The 18,824-nt window shown below is 64.8% G+C and overlaps 4 protein-coding genes across 5 annotated transcripts in view; 1 reads left to right on the forward strand and 3 right to left on the reverse strand.

The window, feature by feature from the left end:
* Positions 1-2,331: 2,331 nt before the first annotated feature.
* Positions 2,332-7,810, reverse strand: FGF17 (fibroblast growth factor 17). The gene is made up of 6 exons (XM_067312271.1): positions 7,790-7,810; positions 7,400-7,539; positions 7,179-7,215; positions 4,605-4,782; positions 2,736-2,842; positions 2,332-2,628 (listed from the first exon to the last, which is right to left on the reverse strand). The coding sequence occupies exons 1-6, from the start codon at positions 7,808-7,810 to the stop codon at positions 2,332-2,334; spliced, it is 780 nt and encodes a 259-aa protein (XP_067168372.1).
* Positions 7,811-10,839: 3,029 nt separating this feature from the next.
* On the reverse strand, positions 10,840-14,261 carry NPM2 (nucleophosmin/nucleoplasmin 2). Of its 2 annotated transcripts, none has more exons than XM_067312386.1 (9): positions 14,186-14,261; positions 12,885-12,967; positions 12,446-12,531; positions 12,193-12,315; positions 12,025-12,118; positions 11,678-11,793; positions 11,381-11,406; positions 11,200-11,236; positions 10,840-10,885 (listed from the first exon to the last, which is right to left on the reverse strand). In XM_067312386.1, the coding sequence occupies exons 1-9, from the start codon at positions 14,245-14,247 to the stop codon at positions 10,841-10,843; spliced, it is 672 nt and encodes a 223-aa protein (XP_067168487.1). In that variant the 5' UTR covers positions 14,248-14,261; the 3' UTR covers position 10,840. The 2 variants fall into 2 exon arrangements, with proteins under 2 accessions (XP_067168487.1, XP_067168486.1); XM_067312385.1 differs by having other exon boundaries at positions 11,381-11,409.
* A 149-nt stretch (positions 14,262-14,410) lies between these two features.
* On the forward strand, positions 14,411-16,746 carry PBDC1 (polysaccharide biosynthesis domain containing 1). The gene is made up of 6 exons (XM_067312388.1): positions 14,411-14,463; positions 14,705-14,770; positions 15,376-15,435; positions 15,634-15,774; positions 15,883-15,994; positions 16,405-16,746. Exons 1-6 carry the CDS (start codon positions 14,428-14,430, stop codon positions 16,524-16,526), a joined length of 537 nt encoding a protein of 178 aa, XP_067168489.1. The 5' UTR covers positions 14,411-14,427; the 3' UTR covers positions 16,527-16,746.
* Positions 16,747-17,133: 387 nt separating this feature from the next.
* The window catches only part of XPO7 (exportin 7), a 38,120-nt gene continuing 36,429 nt past the window's right edge, over positions 17,134-18,824 (reverse strand). Inside the window, exon 28 of the mRNA XM_067312389.1 lies at positions 17,134-18,703. Within this exon, the coding sequence (XP_067168490.1) occupies positions 18,610-18,703 (94 nt within the window). The 3' untranslated portion in view covers positions 17,134-18,609. The remainder of the gene's footprint in view (positions 18,704-18,824) is intronic.

Genomic DNA, 18,824 nt, shown 5'->3' on the forward strand with positions numbered 1-18,824 from the left:
TCTCCGCCAGGAGCCATGCCTGCGCCGAGCATCCCCTCCCCTGCGCCGCACCGCACGTTGCTACAGCGACCGCCTCCCTCCGCCAGCCGGAGCCGAGCGGGGATGGCGGCGAGGGAGGATGTGCAGGAGCAGCTCCGCGCCCCCGCCGCCGAGCCGGGCCCCTTGCCCTGCACCGGGGAGCTGCCCGGGCACCCCCCCCCCCGGTGCCAGCCCCAAAACGCCTCCGCCGGCCCGGCCCCGCTGCCAGGAGGCTGCGGTTTGCAGCGGAGCATCCCTGGAGGGGCAGGGGGCCGGTGCATGCATGCTGGGGGAGACCCACGGCGCTCACCCCCAGCGCGCCCCACGGCTCGGGGACCCGGGGTGTGGGGGGACAGGCCAGGGTGTGCACAGGGGTGACCCTCGCCCGTGGGGCTGGCTGGCGAGACGGGGCCCCAGCATGGTGCAGGGCCAGCGGTGCTGGTGCTGAAGTCTGTCCCCCAAGCAAGCCAGGTCCCTCGGGGGCCCCTGGCGTTGGCCGCCCCAACGGCCCCCGGAGCCCCCTGCCCTTCATCCCGGCCGGCATCGCCTCCCCCTGCACGGCCAGCTCCCCGAAACCCCCCTTTCCCCGGAGCTTTCAAGGCACCGGCCGGAGCCGGCGAGGAGAAAAGCCTTGGGAAAGACACGGGGCGTTTGAGCGGGGCTGGCGGCAGGGCGAGACATCCTCCAGTGCACTTTCTGCACAGCGAGCATTCCTGTCTCCACCTCCGCCCCCCGCCCCGGGTCTCACCTCAAAAAACAAGAAAGAAACAGTGTGAGTTTTTTCTTCCCTGGCCATAATTAAAAAGGACTCACCCTTCAGAGCCCTTTCTATCCCGGGAGGTCGAGAAGAAAGAGAGGGGAGGAAGGGGAAAGCCCTGAAAGAAAAGAGAGGAAGGGGCTGGGGAAGGAGAAGAGAAGGAGCAAAAAAGGGACGGGGAAAAATTAAAGCGGAGATTACACAAAGGGAACTCCTCTACCTTTGAAGCCTGGGCTAAATTGGGGAGGGGGCGGCGGGGGCAGGGAGGGCGCGGAGCAAATCGGCCCTTTCTCAAAGCCCTCTCCTTTAAAGAATGTCTCGGATTCCTGCGGAAACAAGGAGCCGCGTCTGTGAGGCCGAAGGAAACGGGAGGGGAAAAATTAACCCAGCCGCGCCGCTAATTCCCGCCCGCCACACCTGGGCAGGCAGCGCCGGGCGCATTGTTCGGCCGTAATTGCTGGGTGTTGCATTTCTCTTCTGCTTTAAAGCTTCATTTAACTCAAACTGTTATAATTTTCTCCCCCTTCCTCGCCTGCCCCCCGCCCCAGCCGCGTCCCCACCGCCTTGTGCCGGCGGGGCGTCGCGCCGGAGCTGGCTCGGGGATTGCGTCCTCCGGGGCGTCGTGCCGGGCCGGCGGGGCAGCGCCGCATCCCGCCGCGTCCCTCCCTGTCCCTGGCGGAGCCGCGGGGAGGAACAGGCTGCCGGCTGCCGGGGCGCTCTAGACGCTCGCTTTTATTCGCCTTCGGGCTTTCCCTTTTCTTTTTTATACAAATAAACTCCCAAGTCTAAACGTTTAGGCCTAAAACTGACTCGTTATGGAAACAGCAGAGTTCGCAACCGCGCCGCAGCGAGCAGCCCCCGAAAAGCAGCCTGGAGGTTCCCCCCCGCGCGGCGCAGCCCGCGGGCAGCCGGTGCCGCAGCCGGTGCCACTGCCGGAGCCGCGAGCGGGGCAGCCCGGCGCCTCCCGGCCAATAAATAACGCGGGGACCCGGGGCGGCCGCGGGGACAAGTGCTGGCCCCGCTTCTCCATGCGGCCCCCGGCGCTGCAGGGGCAAAACACGCAATGGGCACGTGGGAGAGGCAGGGACGGACGGATGTGCTGCAGGAATTGAGGGTCTCTCTGGCAGCTGTGTGGCCTCTCTGCACCCTCCCTGCAGGGGTTTCCCCCGGTCTTGCCCAGTGGCTTGCTGCCGTCCATCCCTGTGGAAAGGCTCTGGGAGGGGAGCAGGACGGAGAGGGAATCATGGCCCGGGGATCGCAGCCAGTGTGGGAAGCATGTCCAGGATGCTGTGCCGTGTTGGGCAGCGGATGCAGGGCATCCCCGGTGCCGGGTACCGCAGGGCACGCGAGGCTCTAGGGGTGAAGGGAGCCCGACGTGGGATCAGGGACCGGATCCCATGCCCCAATCTCCCCGGCTACCCCTGGGTGCTTGGGAGGAGTACAAAAATAGAGCATCTTCCTTTAAAAAAAAAAACCCAAAGAAACGGGGGAGGAAACGGCGCGGGAGGGTGCGAGGAGAAGGGGCGGCGGGGGGCCGGCGGCGGCGGCAGCGGGCGTTACGTGAGCGGGCGCGGGGCGCGGGTGCGCTTGGTGCGGCGCGTCGGGGAGGACGAGCCCACGAACTCGAACTGCTTCTGCCGCTCGGCGTTGTTGGGGAAGGGCAGCTGGCCGCGGTAGAGGCGCTTGATGAAGTGCGCTTCCCGCTGGTTCTGGCGGCTCCGCGAGGCCTTGCGGGGCCGGCCGCGGCGCGTGAAGGCCATGTACCAGCCCTCGTAGCGGGCGTTCTGGAAAGCCGTGTAGTTGTTCTCCAGCACGATCTCCGTGAAGATGCAGTCTTTGCTCTTGCCGTTGGGCTGCGAAAGGAGCAGAGGGAGCGTCAGCGCCGGCGGGGAAGGGCCCCGGGGCTGGGGACGGAGGGGAGCGCGGCACCGCTCCCGGCGCACGCCGGGCCGGGACTCACTTTCCCGACGAGCTTCCCCCGCTTGCTCATGCAGATGTACTTCTCGCTCTCGGCGCCCTTGATGCGCACGCGGCTGCCGAAGGTGTCCGTCTCCACGATGAGCTTGGCTGCCGGGGCGAGAGCGAGGGGAGAGGTGTCGCGCGGGGGCTGCCGGCTCCCCGAACCCCCGCCGCCTGCGGGGCCGCGGGAAAACCTTCCTCCCCGCCTCCGTTTCGCCTCCGTTTCGCCTCATTTTGCAGGGCCGAGCCGGCGGGATCGCCATCCCCGCGGGAAGGGGGGACCACGGCTCCCGGCTCGGCACCGCCGCGATGCCCGGCGGCTTTGTCGAAGCTCAGCGGAGGCAAACGGCGCGTCGGATAAAAGCGCCGCGGAGAGCGGCGGCCCCTTCCCCCCCCCCCGGCACATCCGCATTGTCGGATGTTCAATGGCTTTTCCAGGGCCAGACCGGGTCCAGCACCCGGCGGGTTAATTATCCTCGTCCTCATTGTTTGGCGACGACACAGAGGTGGCTGGAAAGGTTGGGAGCCGACACTGAAACCAATGACCCCGCCGGGTGCTGCGCCCAGCGGCTGACAGCCCGCGCTCGCCCTGGCATAGATAATTCAGGGAAAGACCTGGAAAGGTGCTGAATCAGCCTCGCCAGCCACCGGGCTTAGGAAGCCTCTCGCGACGCTTCCGCGCCCTGGAGCCGCGAGCGTGGCCTCCGCGGGGCCAGGACACCCGGCAGCCGGCGCTGGAGGGTCTGCGGGCAGCGCCGCGGGGCGGCTCGGCCCACGGTGGGCTGCCCGGGACGGCGCTCGCCGCTCTGCTTTCTCAGCTCCCTCTGCATATAAATATTTAAGGTGCTGACACTGGGATCAGGTGATTGCGGCCGGCACGGGCAGATGCATTTCTTGTCAAATAAAAGTTGCGTTTCTCATGCAGGGAAGTGATTAGAAAGCAAAAGCCTTAAATATAGGGCTTAAAAAGTAATGTTGCATGATATTAGAGAGAAACGTGACTTTGGAAATGTCAAGGTCAGGGCTGCGTTTCAGCCTTGTTCTCCTGGGAGTTATTTTTTTGGGGGGGGGGGGGCTGGGGGGGAACTGCATGCTGCCCCGCCAGGCACCCGAGGGCTGCGCGGGGCCGTGTCCGGGTCCGAGCAGGGACGAGCAGCAGCGGAGGGATCACGGACCACGTCCAGGCGGACGCTGCACAGTGAGGTGTCCGGGGGGACCCCGCTGCTGCCCTGAGCCCTTAGGGGAAGGAGGGTTTTTTGCTCCGTTACGGGCAAAACGCTGGTGGGAAGCCGAGCCCTTTAAACGGAGTTACGCCAGGGCACAAAGATTCATCGATCCATCTTGCAGAGGAGCTGAAAAGCCAATTTTTAACCGGAGCTGAACTCGGTCCCTAAGCAACTATGAGAACTGGCACAAGAGCCACGGGCAATGCGGGCCGAGCTCTCTTATCGGCTGCCCCATGCCAGGAAAACGTTCACCCCGGCTTCGGGACGAGACCAACTCCGTCAGGGCGATTCAAACCTTTAACCCTTCCCGGGTGCTCGCCTCCTGCGGCCCTGCTGCCGGCTCCCTGCACAGCTCCTCGGGGAGCAGAGACCTCCCGGAGCTTTTCTAGCCGTTGCATGAACACCTCCGTCCCGGGAAGGGCACGGCCTCATCCCCTGGCTCTGCGTTAGCCCCTCCAAGCTGGTGCCTCCAAGTCCTCAAATAACCGCAAGAGCCCAGCTGCAACGCCCGGGGACCCTGCGAGGCTGCCGGGCACCTGGCTGCAGCCACATGGACCCGGAGGGGGAGGATTTCGCCACGGCTCGGACCCAGCCCTGCCCCGTTCCCTCCCCGGCTGGCAAAGCCGGGCCCACGGGCTCCTTACCAAATTTGTTGCCGTCCTCGGCCGTGGCGGTGATCCTTTTGCCGTTCACCTGGACGTGCTTGCCGCTGGTCCGGCTGTAGAGCTGGTACTCCCTGATCTGCCTTCGGCTCAGCTGGTCGGTCATGGCGCCCTGGTCCCTCACGTACTGGTTAAAATTAGGAGACGGTTGATTCTCCCCCTTTGTTTACAAAGGGAAAAATAAAATCAATTTGTTTTGGACAGCCCACGGCAAGGGGACGGAGACGGGAGCCTCGCGGGGCTGCGGCGGGCAGGCGTCGGGGCCGGCACCCTGGGTCGAGGATGCCCGGTGCAAGCAGCGCCCCGTGCGCGCCCAAGCCCTCTCCGTGCCGGAGCGCCTCGGCACGCGGATGCACGGCTGGTGCAGCAGGGATGGAGAAGCAGGGACCTTCCTCTCCATCGCACGTGCCGAGAAAGACGCGGGATCGCGCAGGTGAGGATGCTCTCCGCGGGACCGGCCAGCGCAGCCCCATCCTTCCCTGCCAGCCTCGGCAGCGGGCAACGGGATGCTCCCAGCTGTGCCCCGGCCAGATGGATGCTCGTCGGCATCTCCTCCTCAGGGACCGAGGGACACCCACGTCGCCGCCTGATGAACCGGGGCAGGACGGTGCAAAACGCCCGCTGGTCCCTCCCGGGGGCCGGGAGCCGGGCTGGGAGCTCGGCAGCGGAGCCATCTCCTCCCGCACCCTGCGCACGCCCTGGCGCCGACCATTCCCGGCCGGAGGAACGGAGCGCGGTGTGGAGCCCGGCCAGTGTCGTGGCTTATGCTAATGCAGCAGCAGAACCACTCGCTCCCCCAGCAAAGAGTTATCGTACGGTAACCGGTGGCTAATTACTGCCGACGAGCCGGGGGGCAGCCGCCCGCTCCCCCGCGGCACCGGGCTGCAGTCAGCGCCTTCCCGTGCGCGTCTTAGGAGGCGGCTTCGGATAGTCCCTGCGCGAGCAGGAAGCCTGGTCTGAGAGCCGATGTCACGGCTTGCCACGGTGCCGGAGGGCCGTGAGCGCCGTCGGGGCGCCGAGGCTGAGCCGGCCAGCAGCCGCGTGCCGGAAAGGCCCCGAGCCGGGGGAAGCGCTCCGGAGAGGGAGCATCCCATGTTTCCTACCGCGCTCCAAAAAAAAAATCAGTCATAAGGGGAAAGCTGAAAGCCAACTGGGATGCAACTGCACAGTCTGGGGCTCATAGGAACAGCAGATTCCCACTTGTTGAGTTCCTGCTTTCCGAAGCGGTCGTTTTGAGCCAAAACGCAGGCGTTTACGGGCCTGGCTTGCAGCTGCGCTTTTCCGCGAGGGGAAGCCGGTGGGGAAGGCTCCCTGCACAGGCACATCCCCCTGCGGACCGGCAACCCCCGGGGAGAGCGCAGCTCCCGGCCGGCTTGCACCAGCCTCACCGCCCCCGGCGTCGCGGGAAGCTGCCTCCCGTGGGGAAATGCCCCCGCGGCACCCCGGGGCCGGGCAGGCACCCGGCTCCCCGCCACCTCTGTGCACCCCTCGGGGGCTCGTTTCCTGCCCGGATCCGCTTTAAAGCCTTTGGGGCTGGCTAAGGGGCTGGGGTGGGGGGAAGGCCCCTCTCCATCAAAGGCAGCTCCCTTCCCTTCTCGTTTCCAAAGAAATAAAGGCATTTACCTTGGGGGGGGGCGGGGGGGGGAAAAAAAAAGGGAAAAGAAAAAAGGGTCCCAAGCGCATACTAAGGCCTCCGAGGGCGGCAGCCACGGCGGTTTTGTTCGGGCGCTGGAGAGGAGGGTGCTGATATGGAACAGTGCATTTTAATAGCCGCTGCCTTTCTAAAGCGCACAAAAAGGGACGGCGCATCCCTAACAAGGATGGGGGCGAGGGAAGGGGGGCGCCGAACCTCGCGCCGGCGGGGCCAACGTGCGGCGCCGCGACTCGGCGCTGCCCCGTCACCCCCCTCGCCAAGCGGCTGCTGCCGCCGCCGCCGCCGCCAGCGCGGGCAGAGTCCGGCCCCGAGATCTCAAGGCTGATGGACTTGGCACGTCGCTCCCCGAGCCCGGCTGCGAGAAATGTATCGGATGCATCTGCGGCGCGCGGGGAGGGTTTTCCCTGCTGGCCTTGCCCGCGCCAGCTGTCCCCGGCCAGACGCGGGCTGCTACGAAAGGGCGCGTGGCGAGCGCGCTTGTGCCCTGCGCCGAGCCCCGCGTGCCCCCGCCGCCAAGCCCCCGGCAGCAAAACTCCCCTCCCGCGGGGTCTCTCCGCATCCAGACCTGGCCCCGGCGGGCAGCGCCGGCCCCGTGGCAGGATCAGCCTTTGCACGCGGGGGGATATTTAAGAGCAGCGCTCAGAGCACGGCGCCCTGCGCCCGGCCACCGCCGCGGCGGGGAAAGCCACCCGCGATGCGAAAGGACGTCCCCGATGCAAACGGCCCTAAGCGGTTAGTCCAGCACCCCGACGCGGCGCCGACGTTATTGCAAACCCGGCGCCTTCGAACCGCCCGGCTTCGTAGCGGGGCCGGACCGCGGCAGCCAGCAAACGCGGACCAGCCCGAGCCGAGCTCACGCCGTTAGGGGGTTAGTAAAACAGACAAGTGTTTTATCAACGTACCTGGGTCTGACAGGAAAACATCAGGAGCTGGAAACATCTGCATTTGGAAACAAAAGAGAGAGGGAGAGAAACAGGGTGTTTTGTTTGGGGTTATTATTTTTTTTTCCCCCCGGCAATGAATAGCTGTTTCCAACTGCACTAATAATAAACTACTGATAAAACCCGCGTTGCAAAGAATTGCGACAAAACCAGCGGCGGGGAGAGGGAAAGGCAGCGCTTACATGGAGAGGTTCTGCAGGCTGATGGGCTGCATGTCGCTCGCCGAAGCCCCCAAGAAAAAGGCATGAAACGGGGGCGCCGAGATGGGCGCGCTGCAAAGCTCCCGGCCTCGCCGAGCTCCCTCACCGCCGGCGCATTCCCGCTGGGGCGGCGAAAGCCACGGAGCAGAGCGTCCCCGTCTTCCTCGCGCGGTCCCCTCGCTCAGAGCCAGCCGGGGAAAAGCGAGGCGAAACCCAGGCTCTCGTTGCGCTTCTAAGCCCGCGTGCGATGCCGGTGCCTCTGGAGCAGGACCGGAGACGGCGCATGGGGGAGACAGCGGGGAGAGCGCGTCCGCCGGCCGCGGTCCTCTCTTCTCGCACCCCTCCGGGCCGCGCGTCCTACGCTGCAAGAGCCTTCGGGGCAGCCAGATCCATGGTGTCCCCTGCGTCCCCACCCCATCAGCCTCCCGTCCTCGGGCCGGTCCCTGGGATGCGTTTCCTCCGGCAGCCGGGAAGCAGCTAGCGGGAAAGGTGGCTCCGGGCAGGGCACGGCTGCCCTCCGCGGAAGGGAGCGCCCGGGGTCCCGCGCCCCATCGAGCCGGGAGCCGCCAGGTCGCTGCGCCTGTCCCGGCCTGGTGACAGCCTTTAAAGCTTGGAAGAGCCTGTGCAGAGAGGGGCCGAACCTCTCCCGGGAGGCAGTCGGCACTGCGGAGGGAAGGAGGATCGGACCTAGCAGGGGCCTGGGAGGGAGGAGGGGAAGGGGGAGGCGGGGAGGGAGGCAGCTCGGCGCGGCGGCTCGGCTCGGGGTGTCCCCGTCCCGCAGAGGCGGCGGGTGGCAAAGCCGCGCACGGGGAGGACGCGGGCGCTGCGGCGGGGGGGGACGGCAGCCCGGTGCGTTGCGAGAGCACGGGGGGTGGGCCAAGCCCTGGCACCCCCTGCACGCACCGAGGATGCTCCTCGTCACCCTCCTTTGGCCAGCACGCCAGGCCCTCGCCGAGCCCAGCCGTGGCTCGTGGCCGCCTCGTCCCCGAGCACCGTCGGGGGCTTTGCCGCGAGCCCCCAGACCACGCTGCGCCGCAAAGGCGTGAGAAAGGCACCGCAAACGGTTTGCAATCGACAGCTTGAGCGCTCCTGCTCCCCCAGAGCCGGCTCCCGTTTCGGAGGCTTCCCAGGGCCCGTGGCGGCCCCCCCAGGCCTGGCGCTCACTGGCTAGGGGCTCCCCCCTGTCCCCTTTCGCCCCCCGCGCGCAGCGGGGCCGGCTGGTCCCTGGGGCTCCGCCGCCGCGCCGGGAGGCAGAGGATGCGCCGCTCCCCGCGTGCCGTTTGCTCCGGCGCTCGGCCGCGGAGGTGCTAAGTGCCTTACGAACACCCCTGGCAGGTGGCCAGGCCGGTGCCCGAAAACACGCCCGCGCTCTGCCCCGGAGGGGGCCGCACGTGGGGTGCAAAGCAGCCCCCTTCGCCGTGCCCCGGGGAGCTGCGCCCGGAGCAGGGCCGGGGCATTTGCTGCCCGTCTCGGCGGCCGTGCCGGGGAGCGGGCGAGAGCGCAGCCTGCACCCGCCCGGGCTGCCGAGAGCGCCGGGTACCTGCACCCCCCGAATTTGGGGGGTGGATGCAGCGCTAACAACCCAAATTAAACCTCCCCTGGTGCTTTCTCACCTCCCAGGCCAGGAATTCAGCCCAAACCACAAACCGCTGCTCCCAATAAACACAAGCGTTGGGTTTCCCGTGGGAATGGCGTGTCCCATGCCGGGGTGCGAACGGCCCCCAGGGAGCTGGCGGCCCTGGATGGGAGCTCAGCATCCCGCACGGAGGGCTCGGCATCCCGGCGCTGCCGCAGCAGCCGGCCACCCCCGAGGGGCCGCGTCTCCGGTCCCCCGGCTGCAGCCGATGACTGATGGCCGCGGAGCCGTCATCACTCCGGGCGTCCCCTCCCCGGGCCGGGGCAGAGGGTCCCGGCGAGCCGTCAACGCGCCGGGGGGAGCCTGCTTGTGCAAGCAGCTCCCGCGGGGAGAAGAAAGCCGAAGGGGGGGGGGGGGCCGCCTGTCAAAACCTTCGGGCAGCCCCGGCTCTCGCCGCACGTGCGGCCGGCCGGGCGGCTGGTGGCCACCTGGGCCAGCTGTCCCTGTGGCCGGGGAAGCGCGGAGCGATGCTCGGGGCCGCAGCCCTCCCGCCACACACCTGGGGGGGAATTAAAGGCTGCTTTTGTGGCCGGCTCGGCTCCCCCCTTGGGGCCAATCTGAGCGCACAGCAGTGTCCCGCGCGCTCCCGAGGGGCACCGGACCCTCCACAAATACCTGCTAACTCCCGACCAAGGCCAGGTCAATGGGTTATAATCATCTCCCCGCTGCTCGGTAATCCCCTATTGTCTCCTATTCACAGCGACACTTGTTACCCCGCGCGGCCGGGGCCGGGGCTGGCCTTGCGCGGGGGGAGCCGGGGGGGGGGGGGACCTGCACGGAGCTGCCGCAGGCTTTGCCCCCACGCCGAGGCGGGGACGCCGCGCAGCGAGTCCGGAACGGCGGGATGCTCGGGAACGGCGGCCGCCTCGCAGACCCCGTCGCGGTCAAACGCGGCTGGAGCGAGGGAGCGGCGCAGCGAGAGCTTGCGTAGCCCCCATGGCCGTATCAGAGGGCAGCGATGTCTCCTCTGCAGGGCAGGGGTCTCCTTGCAGCCCCCCAGCCAGCCCCACGGGAGGTCCGGCCCCGGGCAGCGCGAGCATCCCGCAGCCCGTGCCGGAGGCAGGGCGCTGCACAGCCGGGCACCCGAGGATGCTCCCGTATTCCCGAACGGCAGCAGCAGCTCAGCCCGCCGCCTGTCCCCGCTGCAGCCCTGGCCTCTGCAGGGAGAGGCGAGAATTGCACGGCTGCAGCCGCACGGGACACGGCTCACCGAGCGGCCAAACCCTCCCGCCGCAGGGCAGAAGCGCTGCCTGCCCCCGGCGGGCTCAGACCCCGGGGAAGGGCCGGGGCATCGAGGCCCCCAGGCGCGTTCCCCTTCCCTCCCTCCCCAGCACAGGGAGCTGGGAGTGCAAAACAGATCCTTTATTTGGGAAGGACGGCACAAAAATAGCAGACTTCCAGGCTCTTCTGCCCCAGGCCCTGGAAGGGAAGGGGAAAGGGTCTTAGAGGGGCCGCCCCAGGCCCTCCTCGCTCTCCCCGGGGCCGGGCTGCCACCTCTCCTCCCAGGCGCTCGCGGGGAGCGGCGGGAGCTGCTCGAAGCCTTGCAGCCTTCGCCGCAGGGAGGCAGCTCCGTTCCCAGGCAGAGCAGCACGAGCAGACGCTCGAGCCGAGCTTCCCCCCCCCCCAGCCAGCGTGCAGAGCACTAACGTGCTCAAGCCACCTCAGCCCAGCACCCAGCCCTGTCCTCCACGCAGAGGAGGAGAGAAGGGACACCGGCACCCTCCAAGCAGGAGCCGTGGCACCCGGCCGCCCCGGCCCTGCTCCCCGCTTACCTGCCGCAGCTCGCGCTACTTCTTTGCCGCTGGCTTCTTCCCCCTGCCTGCTCCTCGGCCCTGCCAGAGGACCACGGCCACGGCTCAGTACAGCCGCGTGGTGCTGAGCACGGGGAGCCCAGCCCGGAGGGATGCATCCGTCCGGGACAACCCGACCCTCCCTGGCCCTCCATTACTCTCCCCTTTTAGGGAGTTCGGCAGCCAGCTAGGACCACGATTAGCATCGCGTGTCAGTCCCTTTCCCTCCCCAAGGGCTCTCAGTCCCGAGCAATCAGGATTAATCCAGGCAGGCCCTGCGGTCCCACGGGAGCTCAGAGCCTTGCTCGGAGCCACTGGGAAGATGCAGACACCCCGGCAGCAGGGCCGGCTCCTACCTTGCTGGGAAGGGGATCCTCGGAGGAGACGTTGTTCCTGCTCGGGAGAGGAGGAAAGGGCTGGGATCACGGTTCCTCCTGCCGAGCCGGCGCGGGACCCCGACAGATCCCGCTGCGCCCTGGCCGGTCCGGTCCACGCTCCTCCTGCCCTCCACCCGCCAGCTCCCTCCGTCATACTCACAGCTCTTCCTCCTTCTCCAGCCTCCTCTTCTAGGAGAGAGGGATGCAGTTAACGGGGCCAGGCACGTCCGCAAGCGCAGGCGGGACGGGGACTCCCTCTGCCAGCAGCCTGCGACGCCTCCGAGGGCCAAGCCGCACGGCTCGTCCCAGTTAGACGTCAGGGTTGCTGGGGCTGGCTGCAGCGGGGGGGCTCGGAGCAGCCTGTCCCTGCGGCACGACCACCACCCTGCGTCCCGGCTACCCGGGACCCCCTTCTCCCGCCTCCGCGGAGGAGCCGCGCGCCCGGCTCCGTGCCTACCTTGGCGGCGCCACTGCCCTTCTTGGCAGCCTGGACCTTGGGGGGCTTCTCGGGGGACTCCTCCGCGGACTCTTCCTCCTCCACCTCCTCCTCATCCCAGGACAGGTTGGGCATTACTGCGGGAGAGGCCAGCTCAACCCTTGCTCCCAGGCGGGCAAGAGCCCCCCCCCCAGGCGGGTTTCCCTCGGGGCATCCCGTCCCAACGCCCTCCCATCGCCCGGCTCCGGCTGCTGGAGGCAGCTCCGCATCCCAGCGCGGAGGAGGGTTCGGAGCAAGGTCCTGCAGCAAGCTGGGAAGCGGCAGCCCGGAGCACGAGTCCCCCAGCCCTCCGCGCCCCGGCGGCTTACGGGAAACGTGCTGCCCGCTGATGTAGACGGGGCCGGAGCCGGCTCTCAGGCGGAAGGTGACGGGAGGCGTCAGCTCCACTCCCACCAGGGTGGCCTGCAAGAGAGGGCGCGTGGCGGTGCCCGCCGGAGCCAGCCCCCTCGGGGCAGCCCCCGCCGCCGGGCACTCACCATTGGCAGCACCGAGGGCTTCAGGGTGGCGAGCGGGATGGGGGCGTGGGGGCCCTCGCCGTCCTCCGCCGGCACGATCTCCACCACGTGGAACTCGTCCCTGGCCTTCTCTCCCAGGCAGATCTTAGGGAGCAAGAAGAGCCCCCCTCCGTGGCACCCTGCCGCCTCCAGACATCCCTTGCCCAAACCCCAGTGAAGGGCTGGGGTCCTCCTCCGGGTGCTCCCGGATCTGCCCACGGCAGCGACCACCTACCGTCCGCAGCGCCAGCTGCTGCTCGTACTGCCACTCGTCCGGCACCTGGAAGGTGTAGGAGTCCTTCTCGCTGCTCAGCTCGCACCCTGCGGACACGGCGAGCCTCAGGGAGCCGCCGGGGCAGGGCGCTGGGGAGGACCGCGCGCCCCCTCTCCCGCCCGGAGGGCACCGGGGACGTCGGGGAGCAGCCGCAGCGGATGATGCTGCGGTACCCGGCTCCCGGCGGGCAGGCGAGGTGAAGGCAGGAGTCCGGCCCCGTTACGGAGGGAGACCGCGGAGGAGTCGGAGCGGGTCAATGCACACCTCGACCCCGAGGGAGGGGGGGGGTGTCTCTGGTCGAGGGGCTCGTCGCCGGCCTCGGCGGGCCAGGCGCCCTGGCCGGAGCGGGCTCGGTCTCGCCGCAGCGCTGGGGATGGCGGTGCGAGGCAGAGGTCCTTACCCCAGATCAGGGACATGGGCTTCTCGGACTTGCTGTCGATGTCGATGCTGTCCGTGAGGGACATAGCGGCAGGATCCCTCTTCCTGGGGGAGCGGACAGCGTTACCCAGGAGGGCTCCTGGGCTGCAAAGGCTTTCCCAAGCCTCCCCCCCGCTGCCCCCAAGCGCCCACCCTGGGCTGCAGGAGGGCATTTGCCCGTGCCCAGCGCTGTGTGTGGCTGCAGAGCTGGGGACACCAGCCTGGCTCCCCCTACTCCCCCCGGGGCTCCCCCTGGGACCCCACTAGCCCAGCCAGGCTCCAGGACAGAGCAGCCACCCCAGGTCCTGCCAGCCTCGCTCCGTTTGCAGCTGGAGGCTCAGGCTCTCCATTTGCAGCTTGGAGAGGAGCCCGCACAGCTCAGCCCCAGATGATAACGCTGCATTAGAAAACTCACCCTGGGCACTCGGTTTATATCAACCCCCACAAGAGCCTCCTAAACACCCCAGCAGCAGCTGCCCCCTGGCTCCCGCTCGGCAGCTTATAGAGGCTCGGAGCCGCTGCCCACCCAATCGGCACCCGCTCCAAGAGGAGCAGGGAGAGCAGATCCTCGCTCGTAGGGTCGTTACACCTCGCAGCTGTGCTCCGTTGCCGGAGGAGCCCAGTCTGCATCGCAGCTGATGGGGGAGCCCCTGATCGCACCCGGGAAACCGGGGGCCAGCCCGGGACCCCTCCTGTCGCTCGGCTCCCCCGGCACCGCAGCTCCCCAGGGTCCGTGCGGGGAGACCCATCAGCCGGCGGTGCCTGCCCAGAAAGCTGCAGCCCGATGCGCTCCCTGCCCAGCCGGGAGCTCGCCGAGCCTCTGGGCTGCCTCACAGAGGTGCTGCCGGGTGCCGCTGTGCCCTGCAACCACTGCTGCGTGGCACTGTGTCCTGCTGGGTACCACTGTGCCCTGCCACCCCTGCTGAGTGCCACCGCGTCCTGCCAGGTGCCACTGTGCATTGCCACCCCTGCTGGGTGCCACCGTGCCCTGCTGGGTACCACTGTGCATTGCCACCCCTGCTGAGCGCCACCATGTCCTGCCAGGTGTCACTGTGCCCTGCCATCCCTGCTGGGTGCCACTGTGCATTGCCACCCCTGCTGAGTGCCACCGTGCCCTGCCAGGTGCCACTGTGCCCTGCCATCCCTGCTGGGTGCCACTGTGCATTGCCACCCCGGCTGGGTGCCACCGCACCCTGCCAGGTGCCACCGCGCGCTGCCATGCCCCGCTGCCCCTGCTGAGCGTCGCCGTGCCCTGCCACCTTGCTGGGTGCCACCGTGCCCTACCAGCGCTGCTGAGCGCCACCACGTCCCGCCAGGTGCCCCCGCGCCCTGCCACCCTGCTGCATGTCCCCGTGCTCGGCCAGGGGCCACCGCGCCCCGCCCCCGCCCCGCCTGGCCACGCCCCCTCCCCGCCTGGCCACGCCCCCTCCTGGCCCTGCCCCCTCCCGGAGGCGGCGCATGCGCGCGGGCGGCGGCCGGAAGCGCCGAGCGCCGCGTTCCGGCCCCGCTTCCGGCGGCGCGGCGGCATGGCGGCGACGGCGGGGGCGGCCCTGGGCGCCCTGGTGAGGCGGCGGGGCCGGGGCGGCTCCGGGAGCGCGGGGCGGCGGTGCGGGGTGCCCGGGCTGCGGGACGGCCCCGGGACGGTGCGGGGCATCCCCGGGAGGGGCGAGCTGGGGCGCCGGGGCGGGGGCGCGGCCCCCCGCGGAGGCTGGGCCGCCCCCTCGGTAGCGGCTGGGGGCGGCGGGCCGGGGGCTCCCCGCGTGCTTTCCTGCTCCTGCAGCTTCTCTCCTGTCTCGCGTCCAGGGAGCCAGCGAGGCCGCGGCGGCCGCTCGCGCCTTGTCGCTGCCGGCCGAGGCTTACGGCAACGATGTGAGTATCCCCGGGGCGCGGGGAGGCGGCTCCGCTGCGAGGGTCCCGGCGCCGGAGCTCTCGGGGATGCGGGAGCTCCCCGAGGAGGCCGTGGCCCCGGCTCGGACGCTCCTTGAGCATCCCTGTGCTCAGGTGCATCCAGCGCAAGGGTCCGGGGGGGCTGCAGGGGTGAGGATAGGGCAGGACACCGTGCGGGGGGGTCACAACGCAAACGCAGTATATCTGGGTTTAGAGCCATCCGTCCTCAGTGCCGGAATCTCCCTCCTCCCTTTTATAGCATCGTTTGGGAGCCTTGTGATTAACGTGCACCCTCAGCTCTGATCCGAGTTCACTTGTGCTCTAGAACCGGGTTCTGGCTAACATTGGACCCTCCTGACGAGGTGCGCAGGCTAAACCAGACCCAGTTACCTGGAAGGTAACTTTCAGCCTAGTTATCGCTGTTTATTGTTCTCTCCTTCCGTGAAAACCGCTGCCAGCCACTTGCTTTCCCCACACCACCACCCTCTCCAAAGAAGCAGCAGGAAACGACTTCAAGATATTTGCTATGTGGGAGGCTAAGTTGAAGATGGCAGTGTTTAACCACCTTTGCTCCTGTCTGTCTGCAGCCCAACATTGAAATGATCTGGGCCATGAAGGCGTACCAGCATGCTGAAGTCTATTTTAACGTAAGTCCACAGGGGCTGACTAGTGGTCGAGTAGTAGAAATGGCAGTGGGGTTTGGATGGGATCTCATGTGCTTTCTGCTTTTACAAGACAAATACCCATCGCACAACATGAGACCCAGGGCTGAAACAGCTGGAGGGGAACGGCAGGTCAAAAGGAAAGGGTGTGAGCTCTACTGCTTCTTGTATCTTCCCTGGTAGCTTATTTCCTCCGTTGATCCCAAGTTTCTGAACCTCACCAAAGTCGATGACCAGATCTATGGCGAATTCAGAAAAACCTTTAGTGATCTTAAAATTGATGTACTTGACCCAGAAGAGCTCAAATCGGAGCCAGCCAAAGAGGTAAGTGCTGAAGGGGTAGCAGGGAAAGGTGAATATCCCATCTCTCCCTCAGCCTTTAGCTTCCAGCGGCTCTAGAAATAAGGCAGACATGAACACTGCTCTCTCTAGAAATGGCGCCCATTCTGCATGCAGTTTGAAGGGGTTGTCGAGGACTTCAACTACGGTACCCTGCTCCGCCTGGACTGCAGTAAAGACTACACAGAAGAGAACACGATATTTGGTGAGTGGCCCCAGGGCTAGAGGGGGTGTTATGTCAGCTGTCACACCAGCTCTACTGGCTCTAGGAGGCTAGATGCAGCTGTCAGGTTCACAGACTGACCTGGCACCTTTCTCTCCTCCTCCTTCCCAGAAATCTGCACTTAAGGGTCCACACTCCACCTTGAATAAATATGACTTAGGATGGTTACCATTTTCTCTCCTCCTCTGGGCAGGCTGAATTGCAGAGAGGTAACAGCAGTCTGCTGTGTGTGCTGCTAGCAAGGGTCAAGGTGAAGCCTGAAGCAAGTTCCTTTTGTGCTGGAAAAGGAGGCCCTGCTGTTCTGCAGAGATGGGAAATGTTAGTTGGGACCAAGGCTGCATGAGGTTGTAGGAAATCTGAACAGCTCTAAACCTTTATTTCCCCTCTTTTAGCCACCAGAATCCAGTTTTTTGCCATTGAAATAGCTCGGAACAGAGAGGGTTGTAACAGCGTTGTCTACAACAGTGCCAAAAAAACAGGGTCTGCTGGAGCAGTGGAAGAAGCATCTGCATGAGGATGGGATGGAGCTCACCCCACAGTGCTTAACAGATGTGAGAGACAAAACTTTGACGCAGGAGCACCTGTTCCTCCGTAAGGGAGGCACGTACAGACTGAAGTGAGGGTAGACGCTCTCCCCAGGACTGAACTGTGCTTTCATTGCCTTTCCTACAGAAACAGCCTTTGAGTTCAGATTCCATTTGCAGATTGTAAATAAACATTTAAAACTCCCTTGTGCTGCAAGAGTTAATGGCCCTGCTGCCAGCCTGTCTGTATAAACGGGTTGTCAGATTCCCCTAGAACAAACTGAAAAGCCAAGGAACTATTTCTGAATCCGCTTTGATTTTAGTCAGAATTCAGGCTAGGGATCACCATGGTATTAGCAATAAGTAGCAGGGTTCAGCACTGCTGCTAGAATATTGGTACCTGACTCAGTCTAGCCTGCCCAAGGGCCCCCATATATCAAGTACACTTTTTGACCTGCTACCTCATTTGTGAAACAAAACCCACCAAGCATTGGCCAGCTGCTCCATCAGGTCTGTGCAGAGAAGAGCCCACAACACAGAAACTGCTGGCAGAGGGATCTGTCTCCCAAGCACAGGCAAGGCCCAGATAGACACAGCTCAGTAGAAACCATTGAAGTTTATTTGCAGTCACAATGCTTACACTGTATGCAGCAAACACCCTTACAAGTCAACCAGCAATCTGCTCACGCGAAAAAGGACCCAACGCACAATCGCCAGAGGAAAGGGAAAAAAAAAGGAAGAAAATAAAATTAAGAATAGGTGGTGTCTGGAAAGAGAAACTGAAACCCTAAGGACCGAGTGTCTGTGGGGTAGAGCTGAGCAAGAGAATGCACACGACTAGCAGCAACAATAGTGGAAAAAGTACAAGGCAAACAGGTTCCCCTCCCCCATCAGCTTTCCTCTGTAAGTAAATTTTATATCCAAAACATTTATTATGGTGGCTTAGAAAAAATGGAATCATTTTAAAGGGGGTGTTAAATACTTCATGCTAGGCAAACCTTGTTATTAAGAACCCTCCAAGGTGGCTAATTCACTGCAGCGGTCCTGCACTCCTGGCCCTGTCTAAGTACGTGCGCCCTGCCCTAAGGGCCAAGGGCACTCGCTCTGTGGTGGGTGAATTCGCGAGACCATGGCAAGCTCACCCCCAGCCTGATTATTCCACACGTGCTTCCAGCTTTACAGCAACTAGGAAGCAAGTACAAGGTACAGTCAGGAGAGTGCCTACTGCAGTGCTGCTGGGCAGGGGGAAGCCGGCGCCCACGCAATGTGTCAGTTCAACAGGTCACCCCGAGGGAGGGAGGCGAGGGCCCTACTAGAAGCAAATTGACAAGGGGGACAGCGCCTACTGTTACACCGGGGGGATAGGAGAGACACCCACGAGCAAGCACGAATGAGAGATCACGCAGCATGGCTTAGAGTTCCTAATAACAAGGGCAAGACGGTAACAGGAAGTTGTGATTTCAAGGGGCTTAATAAGAAAAAATATACATTTGGAATTTTACAATGTTTTTGTTTTTTTTGTTTTTGTTTTTTTTGCTTCTCTCTACACTTGTCACTAAATATATCTCTGCACTTTCACACACCCACCCCTCGCCCAGTAAAGCTTCAGGCCTGCAGGACACACTTTCCTCACTCGCATACACAACCCTCACGCCAGCACTGGTGCACCAGGACTCTGTAAAAATTTCAGTCACACTTTTTTTTTTTTTAAATTGAGTCAATATAAACCTTGTTCAAAATGTTATGAAAAAATGTACATGTTTATACAAGGCAGGCTGCAGCAGAGCGCTGGCGTTCCACGCAGACATTCTGGTAGGGAGACGCTGGATTCTTGCACCTGGCTTATGCCCTTCCACCCCCTCCCACGGAAACAGAAGCACCCTGCCCTGGTGAGCTTAACCCCTCCTGTTCCCTCCTCCCTCGGGACGTGGAGTACGGTCAAAGCGAGCGCCGCAATCCAGCCCTAGGGAAGAGCAGGGATTAGAAACGCCCTCTTTTCTTTCCATCGGAAACGGTAACCCCTCTGGGCCAGGCCAAAGAGATGCTGCTCTGTACAGGTGGAGTTGGGAGACGTCAGCTCATCATGTCATTGCTGTTCACACCATAGGTGGAGTTCTTCATGGAGTCGTTTACCTCTCGCCTGAACGCTGACAGGTTTTGTGTAAACCTAAGGAAAATGCAGAGCAGTACATGTTAGAGCAGGAGGTCGCCCATGCCTTGAGTGTTTTGCTATCCATGAGGCTGCCACAAGGATCACTGTATGCTGGGTTCTCTAGGTTGTACTTCCA

This window comes from Apteryx mantelli, chromosome 29 (genome assembly GCF_036417845.1).
Source record: "Apteryx mantelli isolate bAptMan1 chromosome 29, bAptMan1.hap1, whole genome shotgun sequence".
Classification (NCBI taxonomy): Eukaryota; Metazoa; Chordata; class Aves; order Apterygiformes; family Apterygidae; genus Apteryx; species Apteryx mantelli.